The sequence below is a fragment of the Piliocolobus tephrosceles genome, chromosome 8 (assembly GCF_002776525.5).
Source record: "Piliocolobus tephrosceles isolate RC106 chromosome 8, ASM277652v3, whole genome shotgun sequence".
Taxonomy (NCBI): Eukaryota; Metazoa; Chordata; class Mammalia; order Primates; family Cercopithecidae; genus Piliocolobus; species Piliocolobus tephrosceles.
Genome location: NC_045441.1, coordinates 118,846,662 through 118,867,876, shown reverse-complemented (window position 1 = coordinate 118,867,876; position 21,215 = coordinate 118,846,662). Strand labels below are relative to the sequence as shown.

Here is a 21,215-nt window from a genome sequence, read left to right as displayed (position 1 = left end):
AGAAGAATGTACTGTTATCACTCCCATTTTACAGAATAGGAGAGCCTGGCTACTGAGAGTTCAAATGAACTGCTTGATGCCAAACAGCTCGTAAGTGACAGAGCTGGGCTTCAAACCGAAGTAGTCTGGCATCAAGGCTCACACTCTTGACCATTAATTTAAATGCCTGAGTCCATTAAAAATAAAATTGCATGAGGAATGAAGAAGAGGGAGAATGATATGAAGCTGATCTTCCCTGTCAACAACCAGTAGAAGGAACCAGGCAGAGAACAATACAATCGAGTTTCAGAAACCACCTCTTGGAGCATCCCATTCGGCAGCACCCTTCCTAACACATCTGAAGAAAAAAGCTCATTATTTCCCCCAATAATCCAAAACTTATTTATCTTGAGCTCACTGATAAGCAAGGGCAACACATTTTTCTCAAAAGCAAGTAAAATCAGCCACTTGCTGCTTAAACATGGATTAATACCCCCAACAAAATGCACTTTCTTTTGTAGGGCAAAAGGACAATTACTCTGAAGCCTTTAATTTGTTCTGTATCCCTTGAAAACATGAAGCACTCAAGCCTTGATGCTTCTGCTTAATGGACACAGAATAGGATAAATGGGAAGGCTTGACCAGCAGTCTTGGGCTGGAAGTCAGAAAGGCTGCACTGGTTGTTGGGGCTGGGTGGCGGCAGGAGTGAAGAATGATGCGGAGATGATCTTTCCATCAATAGCCAGTAGAAGGAACTAAGCAGGAAACAATACATTGAGTTTTAGAAACTACCTTTTACTGGAGGATTCCATTTCACATCACCTTTCCTAAGCACACCTGAAGGAAAGAAGTTTAATTTTTCTTGGTAAAGGCTGACCTATTATAGGCCAAACTACAATATCATATGGGCCAAAAGTGTTAAGTTCCTACTGCCAACTGTGGCAAACTGAGATACATTTCTCTTTAAGAGGTCTCCACCCATATCTGCAGGGACAGATTTGTGATCCTCATTTATTCCCGGACTCTTGCCACCACCTGTTAAGCGCCATGGTGACTGTAGCTCCCTGCTGCATCTCCTGAGAAGCTGCCACTGCGGCCTCTGCCAATGATGCCACCGCCTGGGTGGCCTCTGATGCTTGCGTCGTCTGGATGGTCATCTCACCTCCCTGTAACGTGGCCCAATTTTGTTCCACCTGAGGCAGAAAGGACAAGATAGTAAAAAAACAAAGCCACAAAAGTATAATTTTAAAAGTAATTTTTCTAATAATTGCAACTTTTTGGCTAAATACACATACTCTTTAAAATTAACATGACCTGCAATGTACAGAACAGAGTTTTAAGCATGCTACCTTTTGTGTAAAAAAGGGGGTATTAGAATATATACCTGAATTTTCTTGCATTTGCCATAAAGAAATTCTAGAAGGACACACAAAAGCCACTGAATATATTCTCTGGATTGTATGTGTGGGGTTGAGAGGAGCTGGAAACAAGTTGGATGGGAGACAGAAAGCAAGACCTTCCACTGTATCTGTTTTGTTTTTTGAGAGGGAGTCTCCCTCTGTTGCCCAAGCTGGAGTGCAATGGCACAATCTTGGCTCACTGCGGTCTCCACCTCCCAGGTTGAGCGATTCTCCTGCCTCAGGCTCCCAAGTAGCTGGGACTATAGGTGTGTTCTACCACCTCTGGCTAATTTTTGTATTTTTAGTAGAGACGGGGTTTCACCATGTTGGCCAGGCTGGTCTCAAACTCCTGACCTTAGGTGATCCACCTGCCTCAGTCTCCCAAAGTGCTGGGATTACAGGCATGAGTCACCACGCTTGGCCCACTCTACACTTTTAAATGTTTCTCAATTTACCTCCCAATGTATACATACTTCAAAACAACACATTGTGCAAAATAAATATATACAATTTTTTGTCAATTTAAATAAATACATGATAAAGTTTAAAAATATATAGGCTGGGTTGTTAGAAATAGCCCACGAGAGGGAAAAAAATTCAAACTATACCAAAATTTCAAACTGTATCAAAGGGAATATGATACCAGTACTCTAGACCCTTTGTACTCTAGACCCTTTCTCCAAAGGGTCTACTACAGTGCCTATTTTCTTTCTCTTTTATTATTTTTTTTATCATTATACAATATTTCCATGTAATATACCTATTTTCTTGTGTACCTTTGTAGAGCTATTCCCACTATATGGAAGTATATTTACACAGACACACACACACACATTCACCCTATTTCCCCTTTCTACTACCTCCTCTTTAAAATAAAAATGGCAGCATATTCTACATATCTTTTGTATCTTGCTTTTTTCACAAACAGTACATCTCCGAAATGATTCCATTTTGGAACATATAAAACTACTTATTCAAGATTCTTAAGAATGGCTGCATGGGATTGCTTTTTTTTTTTTTTTTTTTTTTTTTTTGAGACAGAGTTTCGCTCTTGTTGCCCAGACTGGAGTGCAGTGGCGTGATCTCGGCTCACCGCAACCTCTACCTTCCAGGTTCAAGTGATTCTCCTGCCTCAGCCTCCTGAGTAGCTGGGATTACAGGCATGCACCACCACACCCAGCTAATTCTGTATTTTTAGTAGAGACAGGGTTTCTCCATGTTAGTCAGGCTGGTCTTGAACTCCCGACCTCAGGTGATCCACCTGCCCCCACCTCCCAAAGTGTTGGGAAGCATTGAGTTATATAGAAACATCATAATTTATTTAACAAGTCATCTTTTAATGCACATTTAGGTGGTTTACAGTCTTCTGCTATTAACAAACAGTGCTGTGATGAATATCCTTATATACTATTATACTTTGTATATCACATGTGAGTCTATTTATAGGGTAAATGCCTAGAGGTAGAATTATGGATCAAACTTACTTCGCATTTTTATTTTGATGGAAACTGCTAAACTCAGAAACTAATTTTTTAAAGTGTAGCAAAAACTGCTTTCTTTTCAGTAGGGGAGAAGTTATGAAGACTCTCCCACTGCCCACAGCAAAAAACCCAAAAACAAAAATCACACTCTCTGGTGATAGGGTACATGAGAATCCAGGTTTGCTAGGCCTATACAAAGTCTCTCAGTCTTGGCATGCTAACATTTTGGCCCAGGTATCCTTGGTTGTAGGGCTGTCCTGTGTGTTGCAGGATGGTTAGCAGCATCCCGGCTTCTACCCACTAGTTGCCAATAGCACCCTCCCCAGTCAGGACAGTAAAAAATGTCTCCAGATATGGCCAAATGTCCCCTCTGGTCTGGGGTATAGAACCACTGATTTTAGTACAATTCTTTGTGTTTAGAGACTTAGTTCTGCATACCTGTATCTAGTTACTTCAGTCTGTTTTGCTCAATAAATACTGGTTGATTAATTATCCACCCTCAAAACTGAAAAGTAGCAAGGGCAGTAAAAGCAGTGTCTATTCCGAAGTACGGCAGGTGATCCATCAGCTCAGGTGTATATGTCTTTGGACTCCTGGGACTCAAGACCTTAGCAGTGCTTACTGCAGCTCTTGCTATTCCTGCTTCACATTGCTGGGGTCTAGTGAGTAGTTATCTTGTGCCTGCTTGTTACTGTGTCCCAAAGGAAGTGCTCCAAGCTTTAGAAGGTAGATATTTTAAATGCTTCCTGCTTTAGTTCTATCACCATACTTAGATTATGATAATGCTTTTCAGAATGTTTGCCAAAAGTCTCCCAGAGAAAGAGACATTCCTTTGAGCTACCTTCGTGTTTGCCCTGAGTTCTCATGGGCAGTGGATTGTGCCAACAAGCCTTCAGAGCCCATCACTCCTGAGGCAGAGATATCCTAGAGCTGCAAAGTTGCCCCTCAGGAACTCCAAAGCTCTTGTTTTCCAAGGTTGGTTGCTTTGATCTCATTGCTCCAATGAACATCACTGCCAACACTGCCAGTGTAAGAGGCAAGCTGCACTATCAATTCTTAGGTGGCTGATGATCCCACTCAAACATCCACTGGAGCTGGGCAGTGCTGCTGCCTACAGCCAGGCAATGGTCTTCCTGCTTCCTGATCTGCCTCTCTATTTTAGTCCGGCCCATGCTGCTGCTCTTACCTGAGCTTGGTCCAGTGTGGCTCTCTCAAGTCCTCAAACTCCAAAGGCAGCAAGTCACTACAGACACATTTAGTTACAACTATACTTGTAGTGAAAATGGCATTAGAATGCTGCCATATATAGTATAATTTAAGAAAGTTAAATTATGTGTCATGGAATGACAGTAAACAGTGAAGAGAAAAGAGGAGGAGAAACAGAGAAGAGATTTCTAATCAGAAACACAGCAGGTGATCAAGAAGTCAGTTCAAGTGCCAGCATCTCTTCGGAATTTCCTATTCCTGAGTCTCAGCGCTTTCTTAAACTGTGTTTACTTAAGCTCTTGTTAAATTCCTTCCCCCAAAGAAAGGGCCACAAGCCCTGGGAGGGGAAGATATTCAGAAGATACCTCATTGGTTACTATGCATTTCTGAGAGAGGCCCTCTACCATAAGGCCCTTCAAACTGTGGCTGTTCCACGCTTTCACAAGTTAATGCACTGAATGTGTTGCTCCCTTTGACAGGGTAGAACTCCTATCCCTCTCCTTCGTTTGGCTAGTTACCCCTCTAGTCTAAGCTCAGGGGCTTCCTCTGGGAAGTGTTTCCTGAGACAATTCCATTCCCCTGAAGTCCAGATGAGGGCCTCTCCTCTGCTGTTCCACAGCACCCTGGGCTTGCTGCTACTAGACCCTCATCTCACTGCAATTGTTCTTTGCCTTTCCCTACCACCTACCTATGTGCACCTTAAGGGAAAGGGGAGTCTTTATTATCTTTTATCTATAGGCTCTACAGTACCTGGCACAGGGCTCAAAAAGTGTTTACTGAAGGGATGGATGGAAAAATACTATTGGTATTTTCCTACTTGTTATTCAGCCTGCCCATATTTAAGGTAAATTGACATTCATAAAAATACACCTAAAATGAGTTATGCAATTCAAAACTGTTATATATATTAATGGTTCAGTTTAAAATTCACATCTCTAATGTTTTTGTACTTTGGCTTTCTCTTCTTCTAACAGAATTATATATACTATTATCAATAGATACCATTCTATTTCAAATTTAGACTTTTCTGACACCTAATGCAATTGATATCACCAGTACCTGGTCTTATCACACAGCAGAATGGATTCTCAAACCCATCTGCGTCTTTCAATATGCCATCAAAATAAAAACTGTATATTTTAAAATCAACATAGTTTATTTCACATTATTTTGAAATTCTTTCCTTGTTCAATTATAAACATCTATGTAGGCCAGGCGTGGTGGCTCATGCCTGTAATCCCAGTACTTTGGGAAGCCAAGACGGGTGGATCACGAGGTCAGGAGATCAAGACCATCCTGGCTAACATGGTGAAACCCCGTCTCTACTAAAAATACAAAAAATTAGCCAGCCTGGTGGTGGGCGCCTGTAGTCCTAGCTGCTCGGGAGGCTGAGGCAGGAGAATGGCGGGAACCTGGGAGGCGGAGCTTGCAGTGAGCCGAGATCGCACCACTGCACTCCAGCCTGGGAGACAGCGAGACTCTGTCAAAAAACAAACAAACAAACAAAAAAGTCTATGTAACTTGTTCTGTGTCACTAATTAATTTTCAACTGCTTAAGGCTATAGAGTTTGTTGCTCTGTAATTACTCAGATTACTGAGTATTCTCAGCTCAGCAGGCCCCCAAATGACCCTTCCCATAAATAACCGGACGCTGAAGACAGTGTGGTAACGGTGAGAGCTCTCACTGGGAAGGCTGGGATAACAAAATGACCACACAATTTCTAGAAGTATAGGCACTGCTTGTTGTTATACTTTCTGCCCCATGGGAGAAAAGACCTAAGCAAAAAGGCTGTTTCTACTGAGTCACCTGATACAGTGTCTACACTGGCATTGATGTGGCCTTATATAGCCCACTTCAGAGAAATATTAGAGTCATTATAGTTCTTATTGTTCAAAGCTAAGACACTAACAACTATGTCAACATCTAAGAGAAATCAGACGGCAAATGGAAACACAATGTAATCTAAACATGTCACTTTCTGACATAACCTATGCTTCCTCTCTTTATGTCATTTTCATTTCACTGGAAGTGTAGGAAGAGTTAAGAGTATTTTTTTTCATCTGACTGAATCCAGGTATTTACCAAAAGGCTATAAAAACTTTATATATGTCATTCAGCAACCTCCACAATAGCTGGCTTAACAATGATGTTAGTGTGCCAGAAACGCCAGACATATGCAACTGAGATTTAAAAAATATTTTCTACGGTGGCTCAAGCCTGTAATCCCAGCACTTTGGGAGGCCGAGATGGGCGGATCACGAGGTCAGGAGATCGAGACCATCCTGGCTAACACGGTGAAACCCCGTCTCCACTAAAAAATACAAAAAACTAGCCAGTGAGGTGGCGGGCGCCTGTAGTCCCAGCTACTCGGGAGGCTGAGGCAGGAGAATGGTGTAAACCCGGGAGGCGGAGCTTGCAGTGAGCTGAGATCTGGCCACTGCACTCCAGCCTGGGCGACAGAGCGAGACTCCGTCTCAAAAAAAAAAAAAAAAAAAAATTTCTATGAATATGAATATTTGAATATGTTGATTACTTTTGTAGGTTATTTAGCAAAGTATATTTCATAGACTTAGTCCCAGAGAAGTATTCAAGAAACACAACTCTGGCCGGGTGCAGTGGCTCACGCCTGTAATCCTAGCACTTTGGGAGGCTGAGGCAGGCGGATCACGAGGTCAAGAGATCGAGAACATCCTGGCCAACATGGTGAAACCCCATCTCTACTAAAAATACAAAAATTAGCTGGGCATGGTGGTGCATGCCTGTAGCCCCAGCTACTCAGGAGGCTGAGGCAGAAGAATCGCTTGAACCCGGGAGGTGAAGGTTGCAGTGAGGTGAGATCGTGTCACTACACTCCAGCCTGGGCCACAGAGTGAGATTCCGTCTCAAAAAAAACAGGAAAAAAAAAAAAGAAAGAAAGAAACACAACTCCATAAATATGTTATAAATATTATGTGTCAAAAACAAAATTTTTATAGAGAAGGAAACAAAGTTACTTTCTTTAAATAGCACCAAGAAACATTCAGTAGAGAGATAGGATTGATAACACTTTGTCTAAGCCAAAAACTAACACATCTTCTAACTCTACCCCTTGCTGTCTTTTTCACCTCTTTCAGACTTTAAGGAGTGTCATCTCGTTCTAGTGTTCTGGACCTGACAAATTCTTTGCTTTGCTAATCCATATCCTTTAATGATGTTTATGTACTTAGAAAGTAAGTGTTCTGTCAACCTTTACCTTTCCTCACCCAATAACCAAGTTTTTCAGTGTCCCAAACTTTCCCAGGCTCCTTAGGTGGAAAGGAGGTACATACGCTTTGCAGCATCCCTTACAGCAAGGCTAGAGTTCGTTCACATAGACCTCTCTCTCTTCCCCACTAGACTGGAGTCCCATGAGGGCAAGGATCCTGTGTGAATCAACCCACACACCTGTAGCTATACAGGGTTTTGGCACATGCAGGCTGGCCCAGAAGCCTGTGGTGCACTCTCCCTCCATCTCCCAGCCATGCGGCCTTTGCCAGTTCTCCCCATCTCCTGAGGGACACATATGAAAGTGACTTTGTGGTGTTCTAAGGGGAAATGCTCCATGGCTCTCAACAAGGGTGAGATAATACTTTTAGCTTTATTTCTGATACTGCTCTTTGATATCTGTTGGCTATTTCTCAAACTTCAGGACACCACATCAGTATCTTCAAGGGAAACACTCATGGTGACGTAACAAACCCCTTCCTTCACTTGTTGAATCTTCACCAATGTCTCAGAGCCTAGGTAATGTTCTTCTCAATTCATTACCAGCTTCAACACTGTTCTGGGACTTTGGGCAAATCATCTAAGCTCTGTTATGTCTCGGTTTTCTCATCTCTGAAGTGAAGATGATAACGGAACTTACACTTCATAGGGTCGAGTGTTTAGCCCACCAAGTCATCAATAAAGGTTGGCTGTCTTTAGATTAACGTCCCATAATTATCCCAATTTTGGTAAGGAAGAATTCTCCTAAGAAATCTTTTCAAAGGCGTATTTAAAATGTAATAAATCATGTTACTGACTTGCAAACATATTTATCCCTTCAAAGAAGGCTTCCCTTAGTTCCAGTTTTTTTTTTTTTTTTTGAGACGGAGTCTCGCTCTGTGGCCCAGGCTGGAGTGCAGTGGCCGGATCTCAGCTCACTGCAAGCTCCGCCTCCCGGGTTTACGCCATTCTCCTGCCTCAGCCTCCCGAGTAGCTGGGACTACAGGCGCCCGCCACCTCGCCCAGCTAGTTTTTTGTATTTTTTAGTAGAGACGGGGTTTCACCGTGTTAGCCAGGATGGTCTTGATCTCCTGACCTCGTGATCCGCCCGTCTTGGCCTCCCAAAGTGCTGGGATTACAGGCTTGAGCCACCGCCCCTGGCCAGTTCCAGTTTTAATGCATCATTTTTTTTTTTCATAAAGACCAAAGATGAAATTCTTTGGGATTCACAGCATAAAAATGCTAAAGGGATAATCCCTTTGTATTGTGTATAATACCAAATGCTATACATTCAAATGTAAAATTCTAAGTTCCTGACAGTTGGGTTTGAGTCATACTAATCCATGAATCTTAATTGTTACAATTAATACACATAGCATAAGACACTTTCCAAAACTTTCATGGGCTCATGTTCAAAAGGTTTAAATGAAAGAGTGCTGCAGACATGCAGGCTACCCCATCTTCTGGACCCTCACTTCTCCCTCATTATACATTCAACTATTTAAGAAGATGCAGACAGAATCTCTTTCTTACCTCTCCATCAGCCACGGCAGAATAATTCACTTGGGCAACAGTGACTGTGGTTGGCAATTCTGAAGCATCAGCCAATGTGGCTACTGTTGCCCCTGTACCAACCTAAAAAAAATATGGAAAGTGGTAAGTGTTGGTGGATGGATCCTTCCACTTCTTTACTCAGAAGCTAAGACTCCTTTAATCCCAAATTTAGCACAGATAACAATGAATATGTCTTATGATGTGAAATCTAAAATCATAGCTCACTAAAATTATAGTTCAGAGACTATCATGAGTTTCAGAATTTTACTTCAACCAAATAAGTCAATCTGAGAAGAGCTATCACACTGCCACATCCATGCCCAGTGTCGGTCAACCAACTTTCTGTTCTCACCCCAATTTGAACTTCAGAGGTTCCCAATCAACAAATTGTGTTTTACCTCAGAAGAGGTCATTCAGAAGGAATATTCCCTGATCACTGACAGTGAAACTGTAAAACAGAAGTCATTTTAAGGCCGGGCATGGTGGCTCACATCTGTAATCCCAGCATTTTAGGAGGCCGAGGCAAGAGGATCACTTGAGTTCAGGAGTTTGAGACCAGCCTGGGCAACATGGAAAGGCCTTGTCTCTACCAAAAAAAAAAAAGTCAGCCAGGCCTGGTGGCGTACACCTGTAGTCCCAGCTACGTAGGAGGCTGAGGTGGGAGAATCACTTGAGCCCAGGGGGTTGAGCCTGCAGTGAGCTGTGATGACAGAGAGAGCTCCTGTCTCAAAAAAAAAAGAGCCCTTTAAAAGTGCTTTGTTTTGGAAATGTCCAGGAAGCTACTCATAGTTCTGTATTTAGCAAATGCAAAGAATTTAAACTATTCTTCAGGAATCAATTTCAGGTAGGAAGATCTTGGGGAGCTATATAAAGTTCATACAAGAGTTCACACAAAGGAAACTTTCCCCAGTCTGAGGTGAGGCGCCCACTGATCCATCTCAGAAGCCACAGTCTGGTAGCCCTCAGGTTTACTCACCTGGATAAGTGAGACAGTGCCATCAGGGTTACTAAAGGTCTGGACGACAGTCTGTGACGGTACGAGATGAGCTATACTGTGTGTGGCTGTGGCCTGCGTTTGCGTTTGCTGATCCTCAAAGGCATACAAAAGGTCTTCCCGCCCATGCTGTTTATAACAGTTTTTAACTATGGTCCGTAGTGCCTGGGTCCATGAAACCTGTCACCAAATGACCGGAAAAGCACAGTAAGCCACAAAGAACTTTGGTTATTTAGTCCCAATATGCAATAAACAGCTACTTCTTTATCAAATCAAACCAAACCAAACCTCTTATAAACTCTCCTAGGATTATTTCCCACAGACTGGTTCTGGTAGAAAGAAGCTGAGTATGGCTGGGCGCGGTGGCTCACGCCTGTAATCCCAGCACTTTGGGGAGGCTGATGAGGGTGGATGACTTGAGGTTGGGAGTTCGAGACCAGCCTGATCAACATGGAGAAACCCCGTCTCTACTAAAAATACAAAATTAGCCAGGCATGGTGGCGCATGTCTGTAATCCCAACTACTTGGGAGGCTGAGACAGGAGAATCGCTTGAACCTGGGAGGCGGAGGTTGCAGTGAGCCAAGATCGCGCCATTGCACTCCAGCCTGGGCAACAAGAGTGAGATTCTGTCTCAAAAAAAAAAAAGAAAAAAAAAAGAAAAAGAGAAGAAAAATACGCAAAAAAAGAGTAAGGAATGATATGTAGTTTAGTCTTCTAAAAGTTTTGTTATTAGCAGGCTCAGCTGGCAGACTTCATATCCTTCTAATTCCATATTTACATTGTTCAACAATGATTTTTAGTAACCAGAAATAACAGCATTTCTAAGTGTTCAAGTGATTAATACTTTTACTTCAAGTTTCTCTGACATTCCCAAGCACTTCATAAAATTAAAACTGCTCCAAAAGGCAACCCCAAAGACACAGTTTAAATTCATGAATCCACCCTAGTCTTCTCTTTACAGTATAGTGATGGAGTGACAAATGGAAAAAGCTATAAATCAAAGAACATGAGTCTTTGGAGGGACAAGCTTAACTATTACACGAAGAATTTTTAGCACAAGATGTAGAAATGACAAAAATTGAAGTGGTTAATTTAGGATGGAAAAGCAATCAGGTAACTCAGTCAGAGGAATTCTCACCCTCTGCTTTTGCTCTTCTGTGCGGACATCACTCCGGACATTTGCCCAGGGGATATCTTCAGGCCACCAGATGGGCTTGCAGCTTTCTTTTCCCCAGCCTGGTTTTCCCCGACCTGTGGAGTACTTGAGCATCTCTGGGATAAATGCCCGAAGCTGGGCCTGGAAGAGAACATTATGGTCATCAATACTCATGAAGGACATCTGGGGTGTGTTTATGACCCCTTAAATTCTAACCTTATAAAACAGAGAGGTTTCTGGGAAGGCCCAGAGAATTCTAAGACGTGACTGATGAAAACCCACTGTTTTCCATAGGTTCCTATATCTCCATGGGTGGTTGAGAATTATAAATATGTTGGTAAAGTGCACCTTAGGCTGCATTTTGTAGACTTCTTCCTATAAGAGTAAGAATATCTGCCCCTAAATTTAATTTCTGCTTCCCAAGATATTATTGGTACTATGGCTTATTTCCCTTCTGTAGTTTTCATGCATGTAAGGTGCCAAACTCAGGGTGTTTTCAACACTGTTCTGGAAGTAGGAATCAATGCAATTAGATAAGAGAGAAATAACAAGTGAACTGATAAAATCATTACTATTTATAGATGAAGTAACCTTATATCTAGAGAATTCCAAAGAGATCAAATGAAAAACTACTATAAACAATACGAGAATTCAATAAGGTGGCTGATTATAAAATATATGAAAATAAACAGGCCTTTAACTTAATAAAAAGGGAAAATAACCCTAAAACTCTTCTAGAAATTTTCCAGTAAGCTAGGCCACTGTCCATGAGTCTGACATATAGACATAGCAAAGCATGTGCGAATTTAAATGCACTATGGACTTCATTCAGATTTATTTTACAAATCAAATTCAGACCAAACAGGTTTTAAACCACAAAGACAACTGCCATTCTTATTTCCTGGCATAGTAACCACGCTCTGTGTGTGCTGGGGGAGGGTCTACTTTGTGAATATTCTTAATCGCTGATAATGACTTCTGGCAAGAAAAGCAGTTTATCAAGTTATGGTCTATGCCTCCTTCCCAGACCCACTGTTTTCCTTTCACCTGGGGGTCTACAGCACTCCAGAGATAAGCAGCATCCTGCAACTAAGGATGCATCCATACTGCCCCTGCTGCTGAAAACCAAAAAGAGGCCACTTTTAGCAATGAATTAGACTCAGGGGCATGGATTTATAGTTACAAAGTAAAATAAGAAAAAAACTGAAATGGGAATACTTAAGTATTAATGAGAGAATGAGTATAGCAACACTTTATTATTAAAGATTTCTATAAATATCAGGTGTTCTTATCATTCTTATAATACATATTAGATATTATTTTACGAAAAGATGATACAGATTGTTACATAACAGGGAACCAGGAACCCAATCAGTAATGTTTACCTAATAAAGTTCTGGCTGACTGTAGTCATGCTGTTAAGTCCTGTGCCAAGCCTGCCACTTCACCTCTCCTTCTAAGTCCCCCAATGCCCCCGACAGTCTGCCTACAGGATATGATATAATATACTCCATATATATTTGGCTCTGGCATCAAGCAGCAGGCTGATAGAAACGTACCCATTTAAAAACCCATCAGCTGGCTCATGTGGTCATTACTTCAGTTATTTTAAGAAAGTACATCTCAAAGTCATTTTTCCCTTTATTCTAATTTCTTGGGAGTGTGACTTTTTCTAGGCTCAAATACACAGAGCAGGAAAGGGCTTAATCTTCACACACAATATTTTATACTTCTTCACGTTAAAAAACAAAAAAAGGCTTTCTCAGAGGTGTAGATTAAATAAACTGATACAGACTTTCATAAACTCCCTTTTCTTTGAATATCATTAACAGTTTCCAAAAAGGAGAATTATTTATATTCATACCTAGGACAGTCTGGAGAAAATGACATGAGAAGGCTAAATAATTCTAAATTAACAAAATCCTAAAGTGGGTTGGGTACAGTGGCTCATGCCTGTAATCCCTGCACCTTGGGAGGCTCAGGGAGGCAAATTGCTTAAGACCAGGAGCTCGAGACCAGCTTGGGCAACACAGTGGGACTCTGTCTCTACCAAAAATACAAAACTCAGTCAGCTACAGTGGCACGTGCCTATAGTCCCAGCTACTGGAGAGGCTGAGGCAGGGGGATCGCTTGAGCCCAGGAGGTCAAGGATGCAGTGAGCCATGATGGTGCCACCTCACTCCAGCCTGGGTGACAGAGTGAGACCTTGTCTCAAAACAAAACAAAACAAAAATCCTAAAGCAGGTGACAGAGCAAGACCCTGTCTTAAACCAAACAAACAAAACAAAATCCTAAAGTGGTCAGAAAGCATTCACTGTGGAAAATACTAGACTGATAAAGTCTGCTCAGATCTACCTGGAACCCTATATATTCCCTAATTCTGGTGATCACTTCACTTCTGACGCCTCACCCTATTTGCACCAATAGTTCCTTATGCTCCTCAGTTCTGGGTCACGTGGATACCTTTCATCCTCAAGTCTTGCTTCGGCTCTCCCACCAGGCCTTCCAACTGAGTTCCAATAACTCAATGTTACTTGAAAGGTGGCCTCAGCATCAGTCTCTTCACTTATACCCCATCCTACCCTCTCTCCAATCTACTTGTCTTCTCAACTTTTTTATCTTAGCAAGTAGAAAAGCACCCTTTCGGCCAGGCGCGGTGGCTCAGGCCTATAATCCCAGCACTTTGGGAGGCCGAGACGGGTGGATCACGAGGTCAGGAGATTGAGACCATCCTGGCTAACACGGTGAAACCCCGTATGTCTCTACTAAAAAAAAAAAAAAATGCAAAAAAAAAAAAACTAGCCGGTCGAGGTGGCGGGCGCCTGTAGTCCCAGCTACTTGGGAGGCTGAGGCAGGAGAATGGCATGAACCCAGGAGGCGGAGCTTGCAGTGAGCTGAGATCCGGTCACTGCACTCCAGCCTGGGCGACAGAGCGAGGCTCCGTCTCAAAAAAAAAAAAACAAAAACAAAAACAAAAAAAACCACCCCTTCCCCAGATACTCAAACTAAAAATGTCAAAGCTATCTTTACTTTTCTACTTCAACACTTATCTAGCATTGCAAGTTCAATTCTTTTGTTTTCTTTCAAATGTCTCTGGTGTCTATCCCTTCTTCTCCAGCCCCACCTTTATTCTAACTTTCTGGCCCAAGGCTAGTGCATCCTTCTAGTTGGCTTTCTTGGGGAACTTCGAGTTCTCCCTTCATTCCTTCTTCCCACATATCCTTGCCGGAGAGATTTTCCTAAATGTTACCTACATAGCTCCAATGCTCAAAACACCTTCAAATGTCTTTTAACGACGGCAACTAAACTAGATCCTTCTGCCCAGCTTTTCAGACCCACTACAATCTGGCCTCACACTACGGTAAGTTCCCATTAATTCCCACCACTCAGCCTTGGTCCTCCATCAGACAAGTCTCTGTACTGTCTTATGAACTACTAAGCCCATTCCTGCTTCTCTGCCTTTGTTCTGTCCCCTTGCTGGACTACTTTCCATGCTACTATACCACTCATTCTTTAGTGCCCAGAAAGTCCTACATTCTTTGTGGAACATATACTAACCATTCGTTCATTCATTCATTCTGTCTCTCTCTCTCTCTCATATACTAACTATTCATCCATTTTCATTCTCTCTCTCTCTCTCTCAGATCTTGCTCTGTGGTCCAGGCTGGAGTGCAGTGGCATGAACACAGCTCAATGCAGCCTCAACCTCCAGGGCTTAAGGAATCCTCCTGCTTCAGCCTTCAGTAGTTGGGACTAAAGGTGCGTGCCACCATGCCCAGTTATTTCTTTTTCTTTACTTTTCTTTTTCTTTCTTTTTCTTTTTTTTTGTACAGAAGGGGTCTCCCAATGTTGCCCAGGCTGATCTCAAACTCCTGGCCTGAAGCAATCCTCCTGCCTCGACCTCCCAAAGTATTGGGATTTCACATGTGAGTCATTGCACTCAGCTTCACTTCTCTTAAGTTACCTCTTTCTACCAAAAAGAACACAAGGGCTGGGCGCCATGGCTCACGCCTGTAATCCCAGCACCTTGGGAGGTCAAGGCGAGCAGATTGCCTGAGGTCAGGAATTGGAGACCCACCTGGCCAACATGGTGAAACACCATCTTTACTAAAAATACAAAAATTAGCCAGGCATGGTGGCACATACCTGTATTGCCAGCTACTCGGGAGGCTGAGGCAGGAAAATCGCTTGAACCCAGGAGGCTGAGGTTGCAGTGAGCTACGATCGCTCAACTACACTCTAGCCTGGGTGACAGAGCAAGACTCCATCTCAAAAAATACAAAACAAAACAAAACAAAAGACTCAGAGTTGGCTCTGAATCTTAATTTTCTCATCTGTAAAACAGTAATAATAGCAAATATACAGTGTCAATTAAGAGGCTGAGATAGCAGGTATATTAATTAATAGCAGTTTTATTATTATTACCTTAGTCATCAAGCCATCCTTTTTTCAGCAACTTCTACAGTATTCACAACTTTTGTTCTAAAATTTAGAGTTTAATTTGTTATAAAATTTAGGTGCATCATAGCTCTTTGGCAACTGATTGATAATTCTGATTTTATAATAAGAAAAAATTGTTCTTTTTTTTAAAAAAGTAGATGCTTTAAGCATCCACTCTTCAAATCTATTAAATAAAACTACTCTAAATGTAAAACAAATAAGGACTCAGACACATCATGGCTTTAATCCAGCACAGTTTTAATCCTTAATCTGCTACAGGTTGAGCATCCCTAATCTGAAGATCTGAAATCTGGAATGTTTCAAGAGTCACATGTGGAAAATTCCACACATGACCTCAAGTGACAGGTCACAGTCAAAACTCTATTTCATGCATAAGGTGTATATAAAACACAAATAAATTTTGTGTTTAGATCGTGGTCCCATCTCCAAGACATCTCACTAGGTATATGCAAATGTTAAAAAAATCAAAAAATATATGAAATCCGATGTACTTCTGATCCCAAACATTTCGGGCAGGGGGTACTCAATCTATACTAAGTTTCTATCAAGTCTAAATGTGACCATTTCCCAAAAAGAAATATTTAAAAGATAAATAAGATTTTACTTTTAAATCAGGGAAAATAGGTAATTTATTCTCCCAATGCAAACAAATAGCTAGCTTTCTGAAACAGTTTACTAATACTGAACACACTGCAATGTACATAAAGACATTCATCATTAGTTTTTCAACGATGGGTAAAGTGGAAAAAAGCAGAAGGTGGCAGAAGAATGAGTTTATATGTATCTGAAACAAGGTTGAGGATGAGAAATAAAGGGTGCTAGAACTAAGAAGGAACAAATTGACCATTTGGACCAATTATTTGCTTTGAAGCAAGCAAGCTATTACTAACACACCCACAATATACAGGAAGTTTAGGTGCCTTGTTCTGCTGGGTCCCTGAGCATTAAAAATTTGTATTAATATAAGCAGTTCCCTCTCGCACATGCACTCTTTCTCTCCCCTCAATTAAAAAAAGGGGTGGGGGGAAATGTACAAGCAGATTACTAATGGAAATCGTCAGAAAAAAGGGTAATCATAACGAGAGGAAAGACAGAACTGGGAAACTTTTCAAAGATGATTTATGTGCTAGAAATCTCTGGATGAGAAATGTTTCAAATTCCTAGGAAGATGATCCCAGAGGCTAATATGAGAGGCAGGAGACACAGAAACAGTACAAAAAGAAGGTTACTTCCACAGGCTGAAACCCCATCAAGTCAAAAAATGGAACCAGAGTGAAATCAGCTGCTGGCATACAAGTTCTAATTCAGGAGCAGATCATAGCTCTTAAAAGTGCTAATTATCAAGCATATAAAATTTGCCCCTATACCAAAAGAAGTAAAAGGTATTTTCTACTATAAGAGTTTGTTTTTTAGGTGTGTACATTTTGGGAATGAAGGGTATGTTTTACTTTTAAATGCTTAAGAGATGATTTGACTTCATTGAAAAAGGCAATCTTCCTACAGGTTATTTTTACACTGTCCCAAATAAACAGTGCTAAGGCTAAAGCGACTATTAATAAAGGGAAACTAGCAGTCCAGTACAGGAAGAGTTAAATAATTCCTTTCCAGAATTCGGAACTGTGCTCTCATTACCAGCTGAATTAATTACTGATCCTGGAGAGTTTTGGAAACCAAAGCTTTTTGATGTGCTTGTTAAGGAAGGTTTGTCTTTAATCCACAGGGAGACAATCAACAGGATCAGCAAAGCTAAAGCCCAACCTCTCAGACTGTCCTTTAATTGGGCTGGAACAAACTTTCCTGGACTCTCATTCTGATTTAGGGCTTGAGGTGGGCCTAAGGTACCCTAGCTTGGTCAGTAAAGCCACACCAAACCAGCAAAGAATAGAAAATACTACCACTTCCTGGGACAATCAGCAAAGATTAGCATATCAAATTCATGCCTGTGTCAGTGAAAAGTAAAGATTATGTGGAAACCACAGATAGGTTTAAAATAAAAGGTTCTCTAAAACTCTAAAACGTCTAATCCAATCAAAATAAAAAAAAATTCTTGCTATGCTAGAAATTTCCTTTGTAAATTAAGTTAATTCTTTGCTATCCAACAATGCATTGTCCTTACACATCCCCAAATACCCTCTCCTCTTGTTCCTCTATCTTTGCTCTGCATTTACCTGAGTCTAGGGATTTTGAGGCTCCTGATGTCCATTTAGGCTCAATTACCAAGAACAGGTCTTTCAAACCAACATATCTGCTACCTCCACCTCTACTGAAGAGGTCAGAGAATGCATAATAAATTTTAAGAGAAGGCAGTTGAAAGCAAACCATGCTGAAAGGTTATGTTTTGTATAGCCTACAGAAAATAGGAATGTAGCAGGGAAGGAAAAATGGAGATTTTTCAGACTGTGGCTACACTATTTTAACTTAAAATTATTACCGTCCAGGCTGACCCAATTATATTTGAATGGATAGGCCAGGCGTGGTGGTTCACGCTTGTAATCCCAGCACTTTGGGAGGCCGAGGCAGGTGGATCACGAGGTCAGGAGATCGAGACCACAGTGAAACCCCGTCTCTACTGAAAATGCAAAAAAAAAAAAAAAAAAAAAATTAGCCGGGCGTGGTGGCGGGCGCCTGTAGTCCCAGCTACTCAGAGAGGCTGAGGCAGGAGAATGGTGTGAACCCGGGAGGCAGAGTTTGCAGTGAGCCAAGATCATGCCACTGTACTCCAGCCTGGGTGACAGTGAGACTCCATCTCAAAAAACAAACAAAACAAAACAAAATTGAATGGATATCTAAAGGGCATTAAAGAGCTAAAGCAAGGTGATTCATTTGCCCAATGTTTGGAATTATTTGTACTATTGATCTCTATTCAGAGAGATGACTACGGTGGTTATTATCAGAAACACCATTTCAAGCAGACACACTGGCTTCTCTTAATCTCATTTCCCCTAAAAACATATTCCCATAGAAAACACAAGAAGAGCAAGTTTGGAGAAAAGATCAACATAACTTCAGAATTAGTGAATTTGAAGGCCAGCCAATGAAGGCACTCATATAGACTCCTCTCTCAAGTCAAGACTTCTGCTTCTGTATCTCGGCACCCCCAACCTACCAAACTTTCTCCCTCTCATTAATCAAAATGCTCTTAAAGTCCTACTTTCTCTTTGAAGGAGACAGGTTGGTTAGTTTCTGTTACCTTATGCTTGTTGTACTCTTCTGTACAAAAATGTAAATAATATAGATAAAGTCAAAGTCCTCTTTGCTATCTATTCTCCCTCAATCCAGTCTCCTGTCCAGAGGCATGAGTTTGATGAACAGCCTTCCTTCTAGGCCAGATTCTATACATTTACATAAATACATGCTAGAAAGGCAGTTTTATGTGATTAAAGAAAAACACAAATGTATTTTTGTGTTTGTACACTATTTTATAACTTGTTCTTTTCCACTCAACATTTTGTCATAGAGATCTTCTCATGGTAGTGCAACTAGAATAATTTTTAAAAACAGTTGCCTAGTATCCATGGCATAGAATTTCCATTTTATTTAGCTATCCCCCTATTGATAAACATTTAGATTGCTTCCAGTTTCTCTTGCTGTACAAACAGTGCTTGTACATGCTTCTTTGTGCACAGAAAACTCAGCAGAAAATGTTAAATCCATATACCCTTTAACCAGCAATTCTAGCAGAAATTCAGAAAAGTGGAATTGCTGGTTAAAGGGTATATGGATTTAACATTTTAATACACTGCCAAATTGTCCTCCAGAAAGACTTTGCCAATTCCACTGTCACTAAGAGTACTAGACAATACCCATTCATGTTCTTCCACATTTTATTACCTCTTCCACATTTTATTACCAAGTTTTCTCTCTCTTTTTTTATTTTTCTTGAGACAGTCTCACTCCATCACCCAGGCTGGAGTGCAATGGTGCGATCTCAGCTCACTGCAACCTCCGCCTCCCGGGTTCAAGTGAACCTCCTGCCTCAACCTGTAGCTGGGACTACAGGCATGCGCTACCATGGCTGGCTAATTGTTTTGTATTTTTAGTAGAGATGGGGTTTCACCATGTTGGCCAGGCTGGTCTTGAACTCTTGACCTCAAGTGATCCACCCTCCTCAGCCTCCCAAAGTGCTGGGATACAGGCATGAGCCACCGCACCCAGCCTTACCATCAAGTTTTCTTATTTTGGCTCATCTGACATGGGGGAAATGGTTTCTTAATTTCCATTACTAGTGAGTTGACAATCTTTTTATATGTTTACTGGTTATTTTTCCTTTCTGTGAACTGCTTATAATGTTTGCTTATTTTTCTAATTATCTTTTTCTTATGAATATGAAGAAAATATTAATCTGCTCTGGATATTAATTCTGTCATATAAATTGCAAATATTTCCTTAGTCCAGTTGTATCCTATGTAAGTAATTTATATGGCTAGTTTCTTCTCTTTAGTATTTCTGAATATACCCTTATTCTTTACTCGAAATATGCTATGTTCTATTTAAGAACACAACCAGTGTTTTTATTTGTTACGTATATATTCTCTCTTTCTTTTCCTTTCTTTTTTGAGACAGGGTCTCGCTCTTTTGCTCAGGCTGAAGTGTAGTGGCATGATCATGACTCACTGCAGCCCTGAACTCCTGGGCTCAAGTGATCCTCCCACCTCAGCCTCCTGAGTAGGTGGGACTATGGATGCACCACCATGCCTAGCTGATTTTTAAATTTTTAGTAGAGATGAGGTCTTGCTGTGTTGCCCAGGTTGGTCTCAAAACTCCTGGCCTCAAACCATCCTCCTGCCTCGACCTCCCAAAGTGCTGGGATTACAAGCAAGAGCCACCACATCTGGCCCATATATATTCTCTTAATGTCATCATGCCTACTAAACATGACAAGACATCGTATACGTAAACATTTTATGATAATTTCAGACAGTAAGAAGAGCCTGCTTTGCCAGTAAATTCTGGAGAAGCAGTTTGGAATTGTGAGCCACCATAGTGGTTTTCAAAGTTGCCTGCACACTGGAATCACTTGGAGAGTTTAAACACTGCAGATGCCTGGATCCCATCCCTGCAGGCTGTGACTTAATTGGTCTGGAGTGTGGCCTGGGCACTAGGATTTTAAGTTCCCTAAGTGATTCTATTATGCAGCCAATTTTGAGAACCCAAACTAAAATACTTTTTATCCAGTCCTTCTTTTCAAAAAAATTTTTTTAAAACAATGGCAAAATACACATAACATTTATTATTTTAACATGTACCATTTAGCGGTACTAAATATGTTCACAATGTTGTATAACCATCATCATTATTTCTAGAACTTTTTTTTTTTTTTAGATGGAGTCTCGCACTGTCTCCCAGGCTGGACGGCAATGGTGCAATCTCAGCTTACTACAACCTCCGCCTTCTGGATTCAAGCAATTCTCCTGCCTCAGCCTCCCAAGTAGCTGGGATTACAGACATCTGCCACCATGCCTGGCTAATTTTTTGTATTTTTAGTGGAGACGGGGTTTCTTTCTTTTTTTTTTTTTTTGAGACGGAGTCTCACTCTGTCACCGGGGCTGGAGTGCAGTGGCTGGATCTCAGCTCACTGCAAGCTCCGCCTCCCGGGTTTACGCCATTCTCCTGCCTCAGCCTCCCGAGTAGCTGGGACTACAGGCGCCCGCCACCTCACCCGGCTAGTTGTTTTTTTTTTTTTTTTTTGTATTTTTTAGTAGAGACGGGGTTTCACCATGTTAGCCAGGATGGTCTCGATCTCCTGACCTCGTGATCCGA

General features: G+C 41.4%; 1 protein-coding gene across 10 annotated transcripts in view; it reads right to left on the bottom strand.

The window, feature by feature from the left end:
- NRF1 (nuclear respiratory factor 1) overlaps positions 1 to 21,215 on the bottom strand; it is a 151,402-nt gene that overhangs the window by 39,224 nt on the left and 90,963 nt on the right. For all 10 annotated transcript variants that reach the window (XM_023223418.1, XM_023223412.1, XM_023223417.1 and 7 more), the window contains 4 exons: positions 10,977 to 11,135; positions 9,820 to 10,017; positions 8,823 to 8,924; positions 1,015 to 1,172 (listed from right to left, as the gene is read on the bottom strand). In XM_023223418.1, coding sequence (XP_023079186.1) covers positions 1,015 to 1,172; positions 8,823 to 8,924; positions 9,820 to 10,017; positions 10,977 to 11,135 — 617 coding nt within the window. The remainder of the gene's footprint in view (positions 1 to 1,014; positions 1,173 to 8,822; positions 8,925 to 9,819; positions 10,018 to 10,976; positions 11,136 to 21,215) is intronic.